Source organism: Pelophylax lessonae (genome assembly GCF_965119305.1).
Source record: "Pelophylax lessonae genome assembly, chromosome: 7".
Taxonomy (NCBI): domain Eukaryota; kingdom Metazoa; phylum Chordata; class Amphibia; order Anura; family Ranidae; genus Pelophylax; species Pelophylax lessonae.
In genome coordinates, this window is record NC_138774.1 from 162,431,853 (window position 1) to 162,446,646 (window position 14,794).

General features: G+C 39.2%; 1 protein-coding gene and 1 pseudogene across 5 annotated transcripts in view; both read left to right on the top strand.

Moving 5' to 3' along the window:
- The window catches only part of TENM1 (teneurin transmembrane protein 1), a 1,047,296-nt gene that overhangs the window by 552,087 nt on the left and 480,415 nt on the right, over positions 1-14,794 (top strand). For all 4 annotated transcript variants that reach the window (XM_082262885.1, XM_082262886.1, XM_082262887.1 and 1 more), the window contains one exon: positions 8,312-8,550. In XM_082262885.1, coding sequence (XP_082119011.1) covers positions 8,312-8,550 — 239 coding nt within the window. The remainder of the gene's footprint in view (positions 1-8,311; positions 8,551-14,794) is intronic.
- LOC309559818 (small ribosomal subunit protein uS2-like) lies at positions 1,843-2,594 on the top strand (annotated as a pseudogene). The gene has a single exon. The product of its transcript is annotated as a small ribosomal subunit protein uS2-like (transcript).

Genomic DNA, 14,794 nt, shown 5'->3' on the forward strand with positions numbered 1-14,794 from the left:
TAATCCTAGGGAAAAAGGATGCTGGAATAAATATACAGTAACTCTCAGGAAGAGTTTCGGGTAATAAATGAATGAGTCCACTAGATTTGATATAAAATTCAAAGTAAGCACACTTTAATGAATCCAAAAGTTCCAGGAGAAGTGTAAATTTATATAAAAAATAATAAATAATAAATAATGGGGTCAGCCAGCAGGCTGTTGGGGTGATACACTTATTACTTTAGCCATTGTTTTTTAGCATTATTTTTTTTTCCATAGTTTTGTAGTATTATTTTTATATACATTCACACTTCTCCTGGAATTTTTGGTCTAATTAAAATGTGCTTACTTAAATTTTATATCAAATCTAGTGGACTCATTAATTTATTGCCCCAAGCGCTTCCCGAGAGTTACTGTAGCTTCAACTCCCCTGTGCTGTGCTTTGGGAATGACACAGCGGAGGAAAGGTGAAGAATTGCAACACCAGAACTGTTGTCTACTGTAGACAATCCTAAAATTCAGCCCTTATCATTGGGATATATGATACATATCCAAATAATTGTATTGTACATATGGTGATATGTACCACTGCTTCATATGGGTGCATAATGGCTTTAGGTTTCAATAAGGAAGTAAGAGCGAAAGTGGATTGTTCCATGCATCCAGCTATGCGAAGTAATGGCAAATTATGTGGGCAGAGGCTTGTTTATAAAGAACACCTCTGGCCATGATGTCACATACTGAGGAAGTCACATGATGAAACACTTAGACTGGAGTGATGGCACATGAAACCAGAAAGGGGTGATTTTAACAGAGTTTTGAAGGGGCTTTTTCATTTTTACCTTATGTGAGTGTATTTAAATAAAGCACTTGGTGATTTTTATTAATACCACACTTTGTGAGTTCTCTATTTTGTGTATTGAATCTGAGGGGACAAATGTGAAGATTTTAGCTGTGGGGACTGTAGAGGAGTTTCTGGAGGACCCTTTAACTGAGGGGCACGTGGAAAAGGACTCTGAATGAGTTACGATTGGATGAATATTCCTGGTAAGCCTTTGTCCACTTTGAACATGGATGTCTTGGCTTCTTAAAGGGACAGTACACAGTATTCATGCAGGAGTTTCCTACACTGATGTTGAGTACCTTTAAAGGGATGGTGCATGAAGGTCATGGTGTAATTGTATGATGCATGTGTTGGGAGTTGGCTTTAAACACACTGTATGATAACCTATTTTCTTGCCTTTGTTGCATATTTACCCTGAGGTTAAAGTGGAGGAAAATAACTACAGATGCAGTTGCATGTGGAACAAATGGAGTTGAGAATTTGATTGAATTAGGTCAATGTGAACCTAAACCAACTTTAGGGCATCTATGTCCCCCATTATGCGTGTTTAACTGAGGGGTAAGCTGGAGGTAAACTTACCTCTATGACTAAGCCCCGTGGGTGGGGTGAAATATGTTGGGGGGCATGGCCTGGATGGAGTTAGGCTGAGGCTGCTCTTTCTTATTATGCAGACAGATATACTCAGCGCTGAATTCTTAACAGGTGTATTAGATTGCTAGCTGGACACTAAAAATCAATCTCAAAAAAGCTTCCAGAAAAATTGTACATACAAGTGCAGTGCAATCAAAAATAAACTTTCTACACCAACAATGGAATAATGGATAAATATGCATCGATCCATATGACAGAGATAAACCTCATTCATGATAAATAGGTCAGTAAGACAATAAACATTATGAACAAATAAATGTCAGTCCATAAGCAAATCTTAATGGAGGTTTGCAGTCAGGTGAGAGAGAGATTCCCCGGAGTGCAGTCAGGGTGCCCTTATTCATATATGTGATGTTCAGAGTACTCCTATGAACCCATCACCATGGCATGCCGGTCACGTGGTCCCCCCCGTAGGGAACCAGAGGGCTGTTCTGAAATTTGCTTCTTCCTGTGGTGCCGCCCCAGTTGCTGGTCGCTTCACACCAGGTACTTACACCAATCAGATTCAAGCTGCTTTTCGTGAACCATGCCTGTTAGTTATGACTGACCCATGAGCTTATCATCAGCCACTTACTGAGGCATCATGGGTCAATATTCCTACTATTACTCTCTGCAATACAGATTCACCCCTACATTATGGGGATATTGCCATCCCTGTAATAACAAAGATGCCCAGTCTGTTGGTCTTATGTGGTGGATGCTAGCTCATGAAGTTCTATGCATGAGAGGAACAATTTCCCGTGAACATCCATGGGAAGTCATGCCCGATCTCTATTTGTACTGGGATCCTGAGGAGATTGAGAAGGAAGAACAGGCTGTTGCAAAGAAGGCTACCACGAAGAAAGAATACAAGGGTGAATGGTCTGCAAATGTTCCAGAGTTTCCTCAGCCTGAAGTTCCTGACTGGTCAGGAGTACAAGTCCCATCTGTGCCAATCCAGCAATTTCCTGCAGAGTGCCCTGAGCTCCCAGCAGCTCCAAAATCTGCAGCTGCAGAAGACTGGAGCTCCCAGCCAGCTAGCACAGATGACTGGTCTACTGCCCCAACTGCTCAGGCATCAGAATGGGTGGGAAGAACTACTGAATGGTCTTAAAAAATGTCCTGGTGTTACCCATGTCCAAACATCCATGGTGGACTTTTAAAATAATCCCATTTGAAAAAAAAACCTCTCACACATCCTAATTATAACAAGTTCAGTACAAATATGTTTTTTTTTAGCATGTGGCTTAGTGGCCATAAAAAAAAAATATCCTTTATGCCTCTTTTTTCACATTTTCTACCTCTAACATATTATGGGTTTAGCTTAGTGAATATGGTGAAAATTCACTTTCAAAAAAGTACGCAGTCATGTGTAAGGAAAAAAATCAAATAGTATTTTTGCTTCAACAGAAATGGATGATAGAAGTCAGCAGAGCTCCAGGCAAAATCACCTTGCAAAGTCCACAGCCTATTTGCTTTTAGTAAATCCCTTAATGTATGATGTTCATCTCCTCTCTTTAGCAAATTACTTTTCTTTCTGTCCCATAGAGTTTCTTTTTTTTTTCTTTCTTAAAGTCAAATAAAAATGTTATTAAAAAGTTAACATGTTTCCAGGGCATTTCACATACATGTCTCAATGTATTTCAAGAAATCACGTAACATAGACTTCATAGCACATCACTCAAGAGCAAGCAGTGTCATTACCCCAATTCCAGTTGACTCAGACCTGATACGTGTAACCGGTTCATCCATAATTTTGTCATTTTACCCGGACAACACCTACATTGGTAAATATAACGTTCTAATCTCAGAGTGCCCGGCAGGCTGGCTGGCGTGAATGACCACAAGGACCGGTTAAACCCGGGATATACCATCCCTTCCTCCCACCGTTCTTGAATAGGATGAGATGATATTATAGGTTCCTGCCTGAAGCCATTCATACACTGCAAAAAGGCTAGAAGGACTGCAGGTCTAAATCGTATATATATAACAAATAAACCATCCCATCGGCCCTGATCAAGGGAAAAGGAAACGATAGGTGGATATATTGAGTGCAGCCACCAGTGTGGTAACCATCGTGCTTCCACAACAGAACAGCTTTAGAGTCCTGACTATCAAGCTATAACATAGTGCCATCCTGCATAATAAGCGGTGCTCACTGCGGTGATCAAGAGGCTGGACACTTAGCCTAAAATAAATGAGTGAATATATGTATACATTGAAGGCTATACACAAATACTAAGGGGACAATATTTGGTGCTTTTTCGTGTCGCCACTCTGTCATCTTCCGAGTCATTGAAAAGGAAATATCGGTCTGTTATGGTCTCACAGGCCCTGAGGAAGCCTTGAGTGAAACGTGTCGGCTTGCTGGGGACCTACATTGACCGTATTCCATCAGAGACCTACTTTTTCCACCCTATACAGGCTCTTGGTTATTTCTCCCTTCTGGGATGAATTTCTATTCATGACTCCTTTATATCTGATTTTATCAATATTATTCTATTTTATGTTGTTTGTGCTAACATGTGCTAATACGCCCATGTTTTTTAAGAGGCAAATTTAATAAAAGGTAAAATATTTTTAGAAATTGGTTTGTGTGTGATCCTTCTACTCCGCCTGGCCCGCAAAGCCCAACTTTTCTCTATCTTTTGTGTTCTTAGATCAATTAGGGGTAAGGGCCTATATGCACGGTACCTTTTGTCCTGTATCTACTACCCCCTCCCAATACTGATACAATTTAGGACACCACCATAGTATGTGTATCAAATTGCCATGGTCTCACTTACATCTACTACAGCTACTACAAAATTGATCTACTTGAATCCGCATTCTATGTAATCTAAATGGAGTTGAGTATGCAATAATATGTACAATTGTGAACATTTTTGAGAAAAAATTAGAGAACTGGTTAAAACAGATTAAAAAGCCTCCTCCCATTGATCTCCTGTTACAGGACCTACATCCCTTACCCATTGTACGATAACCTTTAAAGGGTAATTATTAATAAATTCCTTTAATATCATGGTAAACCATTGAGGTTTAAACCCCATTACAGGTTTCATAGGTTTGGATTAAGTTAAGCACTGGAGTAGGTGACATATACTTTATCATTTACATAAATCTCCTTGACTCCTGACTATATGGTGTAGTTGTACACAATAAAAGTATGTACCTGGGGCAGGTTAAAATTGACCTGAAGGTCTGAGAAAGGTAACAAAGTATAATTTTAGATGTGGCAATATGCATAACCTGGAATTCTCTCCAATAACTACCATATTGTAATTTAGCCAATTCCATATATATGTAATTCCACCAGATAGGGCTTTAATAAGTAAATGTTACTTGAATAGTTTCAAGTGACCCATTGAAAATATTTAGCTTTGTTCCATATTTTCGGAATGAGGCTATATATTGGAAATTGTTTGTTCAGTTCAGCGAATGCCAATGATTCAAGTCCCGAAGGGACAAATTCCTGATGTGTAAAAAAGAGAAATATTTAAGATGTGGAGCTAGGAGGAGGGTTGTCTGTGCTCCAGGACTGGGCAATGGCACCAACCAAACGATGCAACTGTACAGCCAAGTAATAGAGTCAAGGGTTAGGAAGGTCAAGGACAAACTTTACTTAGGCCACTGTAAGTGCTCTAGTTTATTGCTAGGTCCATGGTCTTTCCACAGCAGCATGCAGAAAATAGAGTTTACCAACCTAAAGACTTTCAACAGTATCACTATAGGAGTATTATGGAGATTGTGGAGTAATTGGGTCGTGAGAATCATTTTAATAAGATTAGTTTTGCCAGCAATCAACAGTTTTAATTTGTTCCACATTTTTATTTTATCCCCAAACCAGGAAAGAAGAGGAGCTCTAATAAGTCAGCAAAAATCTGTGAGATTTGCAGTGATCTGTATTCCAAAATACCTAAACATGGTATTAATGGGAATAGGTCACAATTGGGCTACAGATTGCATGTCATCTCTATCTAGGAGCATCAAGGCAGATTTTGCCCAGTTAATAGTGAGTCCAGAGTATATAAAAAATCCATGATGGTATTCGTTGCCACTTGTAAAGAAGACATGATATCCCCAAGTAGTAGCAGGGTGTCACCAGCATAGAGCATGATTTTCACATGAATTTCAACATAACAAAAAAAAAAAAACAGTTATTTGTTGGTTGGATCTGATCAAGGCAGCCAGTGGCTCAATGGCCAAAGTAAATAGAAGAGGGGACAGGGGATACCCCTGTCTAGTTCCTCCCCTAGATCAAAGGCCTCTGAGATTTGGCCTGATTCTCTTAGAGACACTTGTTGGCAGTGATACAGTAGATGAACCCAGAAGATAAATACATCTCCAAATCCAAACTTTTCCAATAACAGCCCAAAGATATTGCTAACTGATGCTGTGGAAGGCCTTAGTGACATCCAAGGACAGTAGGGCCCTTTGGCCCTTGTTATGCAGGGGTTTGCATGTTAATAAGAAGTCTCCTTTATAGCCATTGATTTGAGTGGATGAAAAACTGCCTGATCAGAATGTATAATAGATTTATAATAGATGTAATAACCTCATTCCATCTGGAAGCCAAAACCTTTGCCAAAATCTTCACTTTACTTTGTAAAGGAGAAATAGGTTAATATGAACCTGGGTCTAAGGGATCTTTACCTGGTTTTTACCATAAGCAAATGTGGGAGCACAGAATCAGCATACCATTTATAAACGTCCATTGGTAAATCATTATCACCTGGAGCTTTGCAGCTGGGGAAAGAACAGGTTGCCTTTTGAGTTTCCTTTTGAACTTCCTCTAAGGTAATTGGGGCATCCATTTCTGATCCACTGATAAAGTAGGGAGGGAGATATTCCGAAGGTAATGAGCTAGCTCATCTGGTAAAAAGGTACTTTTTGGGTAGTATAGGTCTTCAGAGAAGCCAGCTCATTCTTTCAGGACTAACTCCAGGGGATGAATAATACAACCAGCATGGGATCTAATAGCCCCAAGTATCCAGGAACCTCTGGTAAGAATAATTTGGTGACCATTTTTCTCCCCTTCCTCAGAGAAGGCTAATTTAAAGAAAAATTGTTTACGTCCCACTGAGTAAGAGCTCAGTGCATCCTGGGTTGACATCCACATTTCTTGTGCAGAGTCAGATGGATTAGCGATATATGCCAACTCCAGCAGCTGCACATAGTGTTTAACCTGATGCTTCCCCATTTTGTTTCTTTACATTTCTGCCGGACCTGTCTTTTTTTTAGATTTTATTGGTTGCATTTCTGATCTGTTGATATAGCAGGGCCATGGTTTGTTTAGCTATGGCTGCAGAGGACATGGTTTTTCCTGTAGGTAATACAATGTATCTCTAGCAACTTCAGGGGTAAAGCAGCGCATGCACAAAATTTTGAATTTTGAAGATTCGTTCTTGTATTAAGGTAACACACACACACACATAATTGCACAGACATAAAACTAATATTATACAAGAGTAGATACACAGTTATATGATTAACAGGATTAAAGTGAATCTCCAGCACCAGGATAAGAATATTTTAATAACATATTCTTGTATTAATTAGTGATACAAAATTTAAATTTAAAATGTGTCTTCTCCTGATGCAGCCTAGCCACTAGAGAAAACCCTTTTAGCTGCTCTGGTTGTAGCACATACCTGTACTGATATCACACATTCCTGTGTTCAGTATGACTACAAGTCTTATCAGTGACCATTGTTGCTATGAATAATAAAGCTTGTAGGCAGGTGAAATCTAATTTCTCCACTGCAGATGGTGCTCTTCCACAGTGGCATTGCAGTTGGAGAGGAAGTCACGAGGAACATGGTTCCCTGGGTCATTGGGGAAGCTATCCATTTGGATGCTGACGACCCATGTGACTCTAGCAGCCTATTTAAGGCCCTGGCTCTCAGGCTGCATTCTGTGGCTCCTAACAGGTGCTGTCAGCATGGCTGAAACCTGCTCTACAGAGTGTGGAACCTGTGAGTGTTCCCAGCTGCGTTGTCTTCCCATCGAGTTTATTGTAAACTGCCTTTGCATTATTTCAATACATTTCATTATTTCAATACTCTGAACTCCACCTACAAATTGCTTTGCTGAGCAGTCACGTATTTGGCAGGCAAGCAGGTGAATAGCAGTTACAATGGTAAAGTGTGCATTCAGGTCATTTAACCAGCAGCAAGCCGACTGTAGTATATTTAAATAGTGTGAACACATAAGCATCTGTTTTCTGCCTGGTGACTTTGACAACACTGACATTTATAAAGAGAAAATGATGATAGTGCAATAATGAGTACAGGAATTATTTTCTTCAGATGTGTCACTTTGACTTTTATTTATTGAAAGAAAAAAACCTAGGAAAGCTTGTATTTAGAAAGTTTGGCACTCATTGCTATCCTCTCCTTTATAAAATGTTAGGCTGTAAAACATAACCTAGTCACCATGCTGATCCTATAGTTTCTGAAGGCACAGACCTTAAGCAAATAACCAGATAACAAATGTTGATTTAATTCCTACATTCTAATCAACATGCTTGTTACATGTCAGTGACTAAAGTCATTAATAACCAGGCAAGTAGTATTCTTAGAAGCAGGTAAGCAATAGCAGCCTATATATTTATGGCAGTACAAGTTTTCTTTAAGATACAAGATACAGTACTTTTGCTCCAAGCCAAATCCGCTTTTCCAAGTTAGTGCTTAAATGCTAAGTACATGCCTTGCAGTGTGTGTTTTACTAATTAAGTTCATAAAAGATGCTGTAACAAAAGAATTAATGATTAAGTGGAAGTGTTTAATGATTATTGCTATGGTGGTATGCATACTGATAATTCTCCATGTGACTGGAAACCTCTGTTTATCCTTGCAGGCATTTCCTCTTCAAGCATGGATCTGGTACTTCTCCCATCTTCAGTGCTGCCAGCCAGAACTACCCTCTGACTTCAAATACAGTGTACTCTCCTCCTCCGAGACCTTTGCCCAGGAGCACTTTCTCCAGGCCTGCCTTCAAGTTCAACAAATCATATCGCTGTTGTAACTGGAAGTGTACTGCCTTGAGTGCTACAGCAATTACAGTGACATTGGCTCTGCTGCTAGCCTACGTTATTGGTAAGAGTTCTGTTCCCTTTCAATAAAACTACTGTATCTTGTTTTAATTATACACTCCTTCTAAACAAGTTTGATGTATGTACAAGAAGCTTAAATAACATTAATGGATCAGTTTCATGAACTTATCCTAACTAAATATATTTAAATTAGAAATATACTGAAGAACAATATTTTCAAAATAAGCTAACATAAAATATTCAGCTGTGCCAAAGTTCACAAATGTCAAAAATCTTTTATACCTTTTAAATTATCAGAACTTTGTATACATATTTATAAATTGTGTTTTTACATAAAGAGACATTTATTTGAATAACATTTTACCAATTAACAACCCCCTTTTCACCGCACCTTAATATTGCTAAAACAGTACTTACTGCTACTGGACTTCCAGATTTTTTTTTCCACAGGGAAAATGTGGGGTCTCATAGCTGGTTTTTGGTAGCCTTTGTTGACGAAACTTCTTGCAGTTGTATCAGTCTACACAGAATTGTCTGCTTATGTTACAGTTTAAATGTTCTAACTCAGTCATAAAAGTTTGTATTGCAGTAGGTTGTAGATGCATTGGTTATTAGAGAGAGTGAGATAGATAGATAGATAGATAGATAGATAGATAGATAGATAGATAGATAGATAGATAGATAGATAGATAGATAGATAGATAGATAGATAGATAGATAGATAGATAGATAGATAGATAGATAGATAGATAGATAGATAGATAGATAGATAGATAGATAGATAGATAGATAGATAGATAGATAGATAGATAGATAGATAGATAGATAGATAGATAGATAGATAGATAGATAGATAGATAGATAGATAGATAGATAGATAGATAGATAGATAGATAGATAGATAGATAGATAGATAGATAGATAGATAGATAGATAGATAGATAGATAGATAGATAGATTTGATAGATAGAGTTTGATTTTGGGTTCATCTGACCAGAGCACCTTCTTCAACATGTTTGGTGTGTCTCCCAGGTGGCTTGTGGCAAACTTTAAATGACACTTTTTATGGATATCTTTAAGAAATGGCTTTCTTCTTGCCACTCTTCCATAAAGGCCAGATTTGTGCAGTATACGACTGATTGTTGTCCTATGGACAGAGTCTCCCACCTCAGCTGTAGATCTCTGAAGTTCATCCATAATGATCATGGGCCTTTTTGGCTGCATCTCTGATCAGTCTTCTCCTTGTATGAGCTGAAAGTTTAGAGGGACGGCCAGGTCTTCGTAGATTTGCAGTGGTCTGATACTCCTTCCATTTCAATATTATCGCTTGCACAGTGCTCCTTGGGATGTTTAAAGCTTAGGAAATCTTTTTGCATCCAAATCTGGCTTTAAACTTCTCCACAACAGTATCTCAGACCTGCCTGGTGTGTTCCTTGTTCTTCATGATGCTCTCTGCGCTTTAAACTGACCTCTGAGACTATCACAGTGCAGGTGCATTTATACGGAGACTTGATTACACACAGGTGGATTCTATTTATCATTATTAGTCATTATTGGATCATTCAGAGATCCTCACTGAACTTCTGGAGAGAGTTTACTGCACTGAAAGTAAAAGGACTGAATAATTTTGCACGCCCAATTTTTCAGTTATATAATTGTTAATAAAGTTTGAAATATCCAATAAATTGCGTTCCACTTCATGATTGTGTCCCACTTGTTGTTGATTCTTCACAAAAAATTACAGTTTTATATCTTTATGTTTGAAGCCTGAATTGTGGCAAAAGGTTGCAAAGTTCAAGGGGGCCGAATACTTTCGCAAGGCACTGTAGATAGATAGACAGACATACTCAATTGAGATTACAATTATTTATTATATAATTATTTCAAACAACCCATCCACTCAAATGTTTTATTTTTTAGGTAGAACTATCAACCATCCTCCATCAACCCACCAACTCCAGAAACATTATTTCTAGCAGTAGGGCACAGCCCTACTTCAAGGATTAATTGCTCATTTAGCTCTGGTGGCAAAAAAAAAAAAAAAATGAGCAATTTACCAAATCCTCTTAACTGCTAGACTGCTCCCCACAACATCTTCTTTCCAGTGCTCCAGTGCTTCTTTTAGTGCTTCTAAGGTCCTGTGCCACTAGGGTAAATGCAGGGTTCATATACCTGCAAGGCACACGAGGGACAGTCCAGTTACATAGCATGGAGAAATGTCATCTGCCAGGGAAATGAAGGATCAAGAATGTTAAAGTGCTTCCCCTCTCCCCTAGACTAAATAACTATTTTATACATGCAGTGCCAACACAGCCCATGCAAGGGATTTTTTTTTAGGTTTACCAGAGTTCCCAGTTCCACTCTTTAGCAATAGCCATTACCAATAGATGTTGTGGTGCATGTTGTAATTTCAAAATATTTTAAATGAAGGAAAATTCTGAAATTAGAGTCCCATCCTGCTGCACTAGTCAGGTTTCATGAATGGGAAAAATGCTGAGCTATGAATCTAGTTAGTGAGAGTATCCCTCAAATGCTAGAAGTTTTCTGTAATTCAGCCTACCTATGTCTAGCCATAATAGAAATACCTGTTTTTTGATGACTGCTTTATTAGCTGTTTATATCCTGTAAATGATGATGCCATGTAATAAAACACTACCTTAAAGTGTGGGACCAGATATTTAAATTAGGATTTGCCTGATTATTTAGCACACCATAATCTTGTTTAATGATTAACAGTTCGGATTCACCGGATTAGCGGCATCAGGCAGAATACTGCGTTCTGCTGGAGCTCTCATTTATATACCCAGCACCACATTACATTCATCATGTGTAATAATTTACATAGGCTGTACAATACAGTGTCATTAAGGCTATAGTATCACAGACCAATTCATCAAGTGGAGCCAATTTATCTCTGCGGAAGAAAAAGTAGACTAATTAGATGTCCTTACGTTCTTTTGATTAAAATCAAATCCACTCTGTGTTATTATATGCCGATACCTTTACATCTCAATTTGTATAAGAATTATAGAGACCCAGCAGGACTGTTTGAATGGGCTGTAAACAGGCTGTCCTAAGTGATAAGCAGCTAAAGATTATTAACATAAATTATTGAGAGTACCTATTTTTTTTTTTTTTTTTTCTTATGCCAAATATTAGAAAAATTACAGAGGGAATAGTCAGAAAATAAATGTGTCGGGAAGCTTTGCTAGATGTTTTAATTAGTGCTTAATATAGCATATCATTAAATTGTTCATAGCTGTAACATTACTATTATATTTCCAGCAGTTTGTTGTACACCTTTATTCAGCATCTAGTATAAAGTGGCTCCTATATAATCATGTAAAGTAATAACAGACTTAGAAACCGGGTGAATGGGTTCATACATAATGGTCAGTGTAAACAGGCATTTGTGTTTTGCTTCTGGCATTGCTTTGTAAAACATTTGTGAAAGATTTGAAATATAGCATTTGAATTTTGAATTGGATCTTAGTGCATACATCTGGTGGTCGAGAATATAGTAATAATAATAGTAATGTTTATAGCTGCAGGTAATGTGCATACATATTCTGTACAATTATTAAGAAGGAAACCTTTACTGAGTACTACAAAGGCTGCTGTAACTGGGCAGATGCTTCTTGGGTACCCCAGGCAGGGATCATTGATAACAATACCAGTTATATAGCACGATTAACCATCCAGGTAAAATACTACTTTTACTAGGCTACATTTACACTGGCGATTTAGACTGGTGTGAATTGTAGCAGCAGGAAACTTATGATTCCTGCTGCAGCTCTGAGCAGCTAGGTTTGGCCTCTGGCCCTATTCACTATAATGAGGGGTCTTAGCAGCAGCTATTTGTGGCTTTATGCAAAGTGAGTACCTGCAGTCATCCCTGCTGGACCCCCTTTGTGTCTCCAGCAGCAATCACTCCAGGTAATCACAAGCTGTGCATACAGCTGTGAACACCTGCAGCTGTCGGCGACCTGTCATTATAGTGAATACGGCTAGCGGCTGCACTTAGCCGCTCAGAACCGCAGCAAATATCAGAAGATTCCTGCCGCTACAATTTTCACTGGCCTAGTGTGAATGTAGCCTAAGACTCAACTCTGGGTTCTAACTTTAGGGACAGTGGCCAATCTTCCCTTAGTACTGTAAATGTGAGTTAATCTGGCAACATAAAAAGAAGGCACTTCTAAGTGCAGTAAGTCAAGATTTCAATATACCAAATGGTTAAGAGATGAGAGGTTAAACAAGCTCATCAGTACACAAAGAGGATGTCCAGCAAGAAGATCTCTTATAGCAATCCTAGCATTGTATCTCACCACCGGCCAGCAGTGTACAGTGGCATGTCAGCTATGCAGGAAGAGCCACCATGCTTCCAGAGCCAGCATGAGATACAAGCACCCAGAAATTATGTCAAGGGGGGCGGCCGCCCCTAACTTGACGCTCCACACTGTTGGCTGGTTTTGAGATACGTCGCTAGGATTGCTATAGGAAATCTTCTTGCTGGACTTCCTCTTTGCATACTGAGGGGCTTTTTTAACCCCTTAACTCTTGTAAGTGTTTTTAACTGTTCTTTAGTATATTAAAATCTTGACTTACTGCACTTAGAAGTGCGTTCTTTTTGCGTTTCATATCTCTATCGGAGTCTGTTTCTCTCCCATAAAGTGCTGTTGAAGTGCATCCCAAGATACCTGCCCATTGACTCCTTGCCCATACTGATTAATACTTTGACCTTCACGATCATTAGAGGGCTCACCGGCCAAGAGCACTCTATTTATAACTATTTTCTGTCAATGTATCTAAAATAGCTGACTCCTCCAGGTATATCTCACACATGCAAGCAATCATTTCTCAGCCCCATCTATCATGAGGATGAGATCTCTTTTGGCTACAGAAAATGTAACCAGTCATATAAGAGGGGGAACAGTGGTCAATAAGGACACTTTCCTTGATTAAAGGGATAGCTAGCATTAGCATTGCTGACCTACTTCTACAAAGAATTCCTAAGACTTGCAAAGCTAAATATTACTTTTTATTACCAGGACTGAGGTGCATTTTTTTTTTAGCATTCCAGTGGCATTCTAAAGTCTTTGCATCCCGCAGCTTCCTATTCTGCCCTCTTTTTAACCCATCCTTTTACAAAGTAAGGCAGGTGCCGGTATTTCCCTCACACATGTCTCAACAGTCACTTCTTTTATGCTACTCATGCCAAAGTGGACTCCAATGTTCCTTCCAAGAGCCTCCTGCTGTCAACTGAGCTGAGGGAGATTTCTGCAAATTCCAGGGAAATCATTTTAGACCATATAATCTCCTTAATTCGATATGTTAAGTAGAAGTGCTTTTTTGAAGGATAGTTGTAGAAAAATAGATATGATTAAGGATAAAAAGACATAGTATATCCAGTGTAGTACACCAGCAATCTGTACTGAATAAAAAGTATACTAAAATGTGATATAAAGTACTCATCTATTATTAACCTAAATGAAGGCTGTTAATAAAAAATACTGGGAAAGATAGGTATACAGGGCTAAAAAAATGGCACCATATTCCCAAATACAGTACTATATCCAAAATATAACATTTATCAGGACTTCAACGAGGGAGCATGCGCAGCTGAAGATGGCAGAAGCGTTAAACTTCAGATCCGCTCCCTGCTGGTCTAATTTCCTCCAGCCGAGCGACTAGCGATCCTGCCCGCTGTCTATGCTCACATGTCCAGACTCCCGCTGCTTCCCGGATCCTTTTTATGGCCAGGGGTAAGCCCAAAACAGCCCCACAGTCGTCCGCAGACGAGCATAAAGAGAGCATCCGTGGTGGCGGCGCTGAGACACACACAGGGGCTGCGGCCAGATCCGCTGACATAGCTCCAAGATCTCTCTGGACACGGCTTAACAGGGGAGCCAATTAACAGAGTGTATCAGACTTCATCATTGTCGCCAAATAGAGACATGTTCTCTTCCCAATCAAATATGGACAGAGCACTGTTTGACATCGTGCTGAGCCAGGGGAGCATGGAGGACAGTCCCTCTCCTAAACCTGGTGCCCAAGCCGGGGCGCCACTGCCAGTAGAGTACTTGAGAAACCCCATACTTCTGGCAAGAATCTCCACTTTACTTGAGCAAGGGCTAGACAGAGCAAACAAACGCATAACATCCAAACTGAAACAAGAATTCCAGGAACTGGGTTCCTGCATAGGGACAATAGAAATCACACTTGATGACACCATTACCAGGACCAACTAAAACACTGAATGTATTGAATATCTACACAAGAGATTGTAT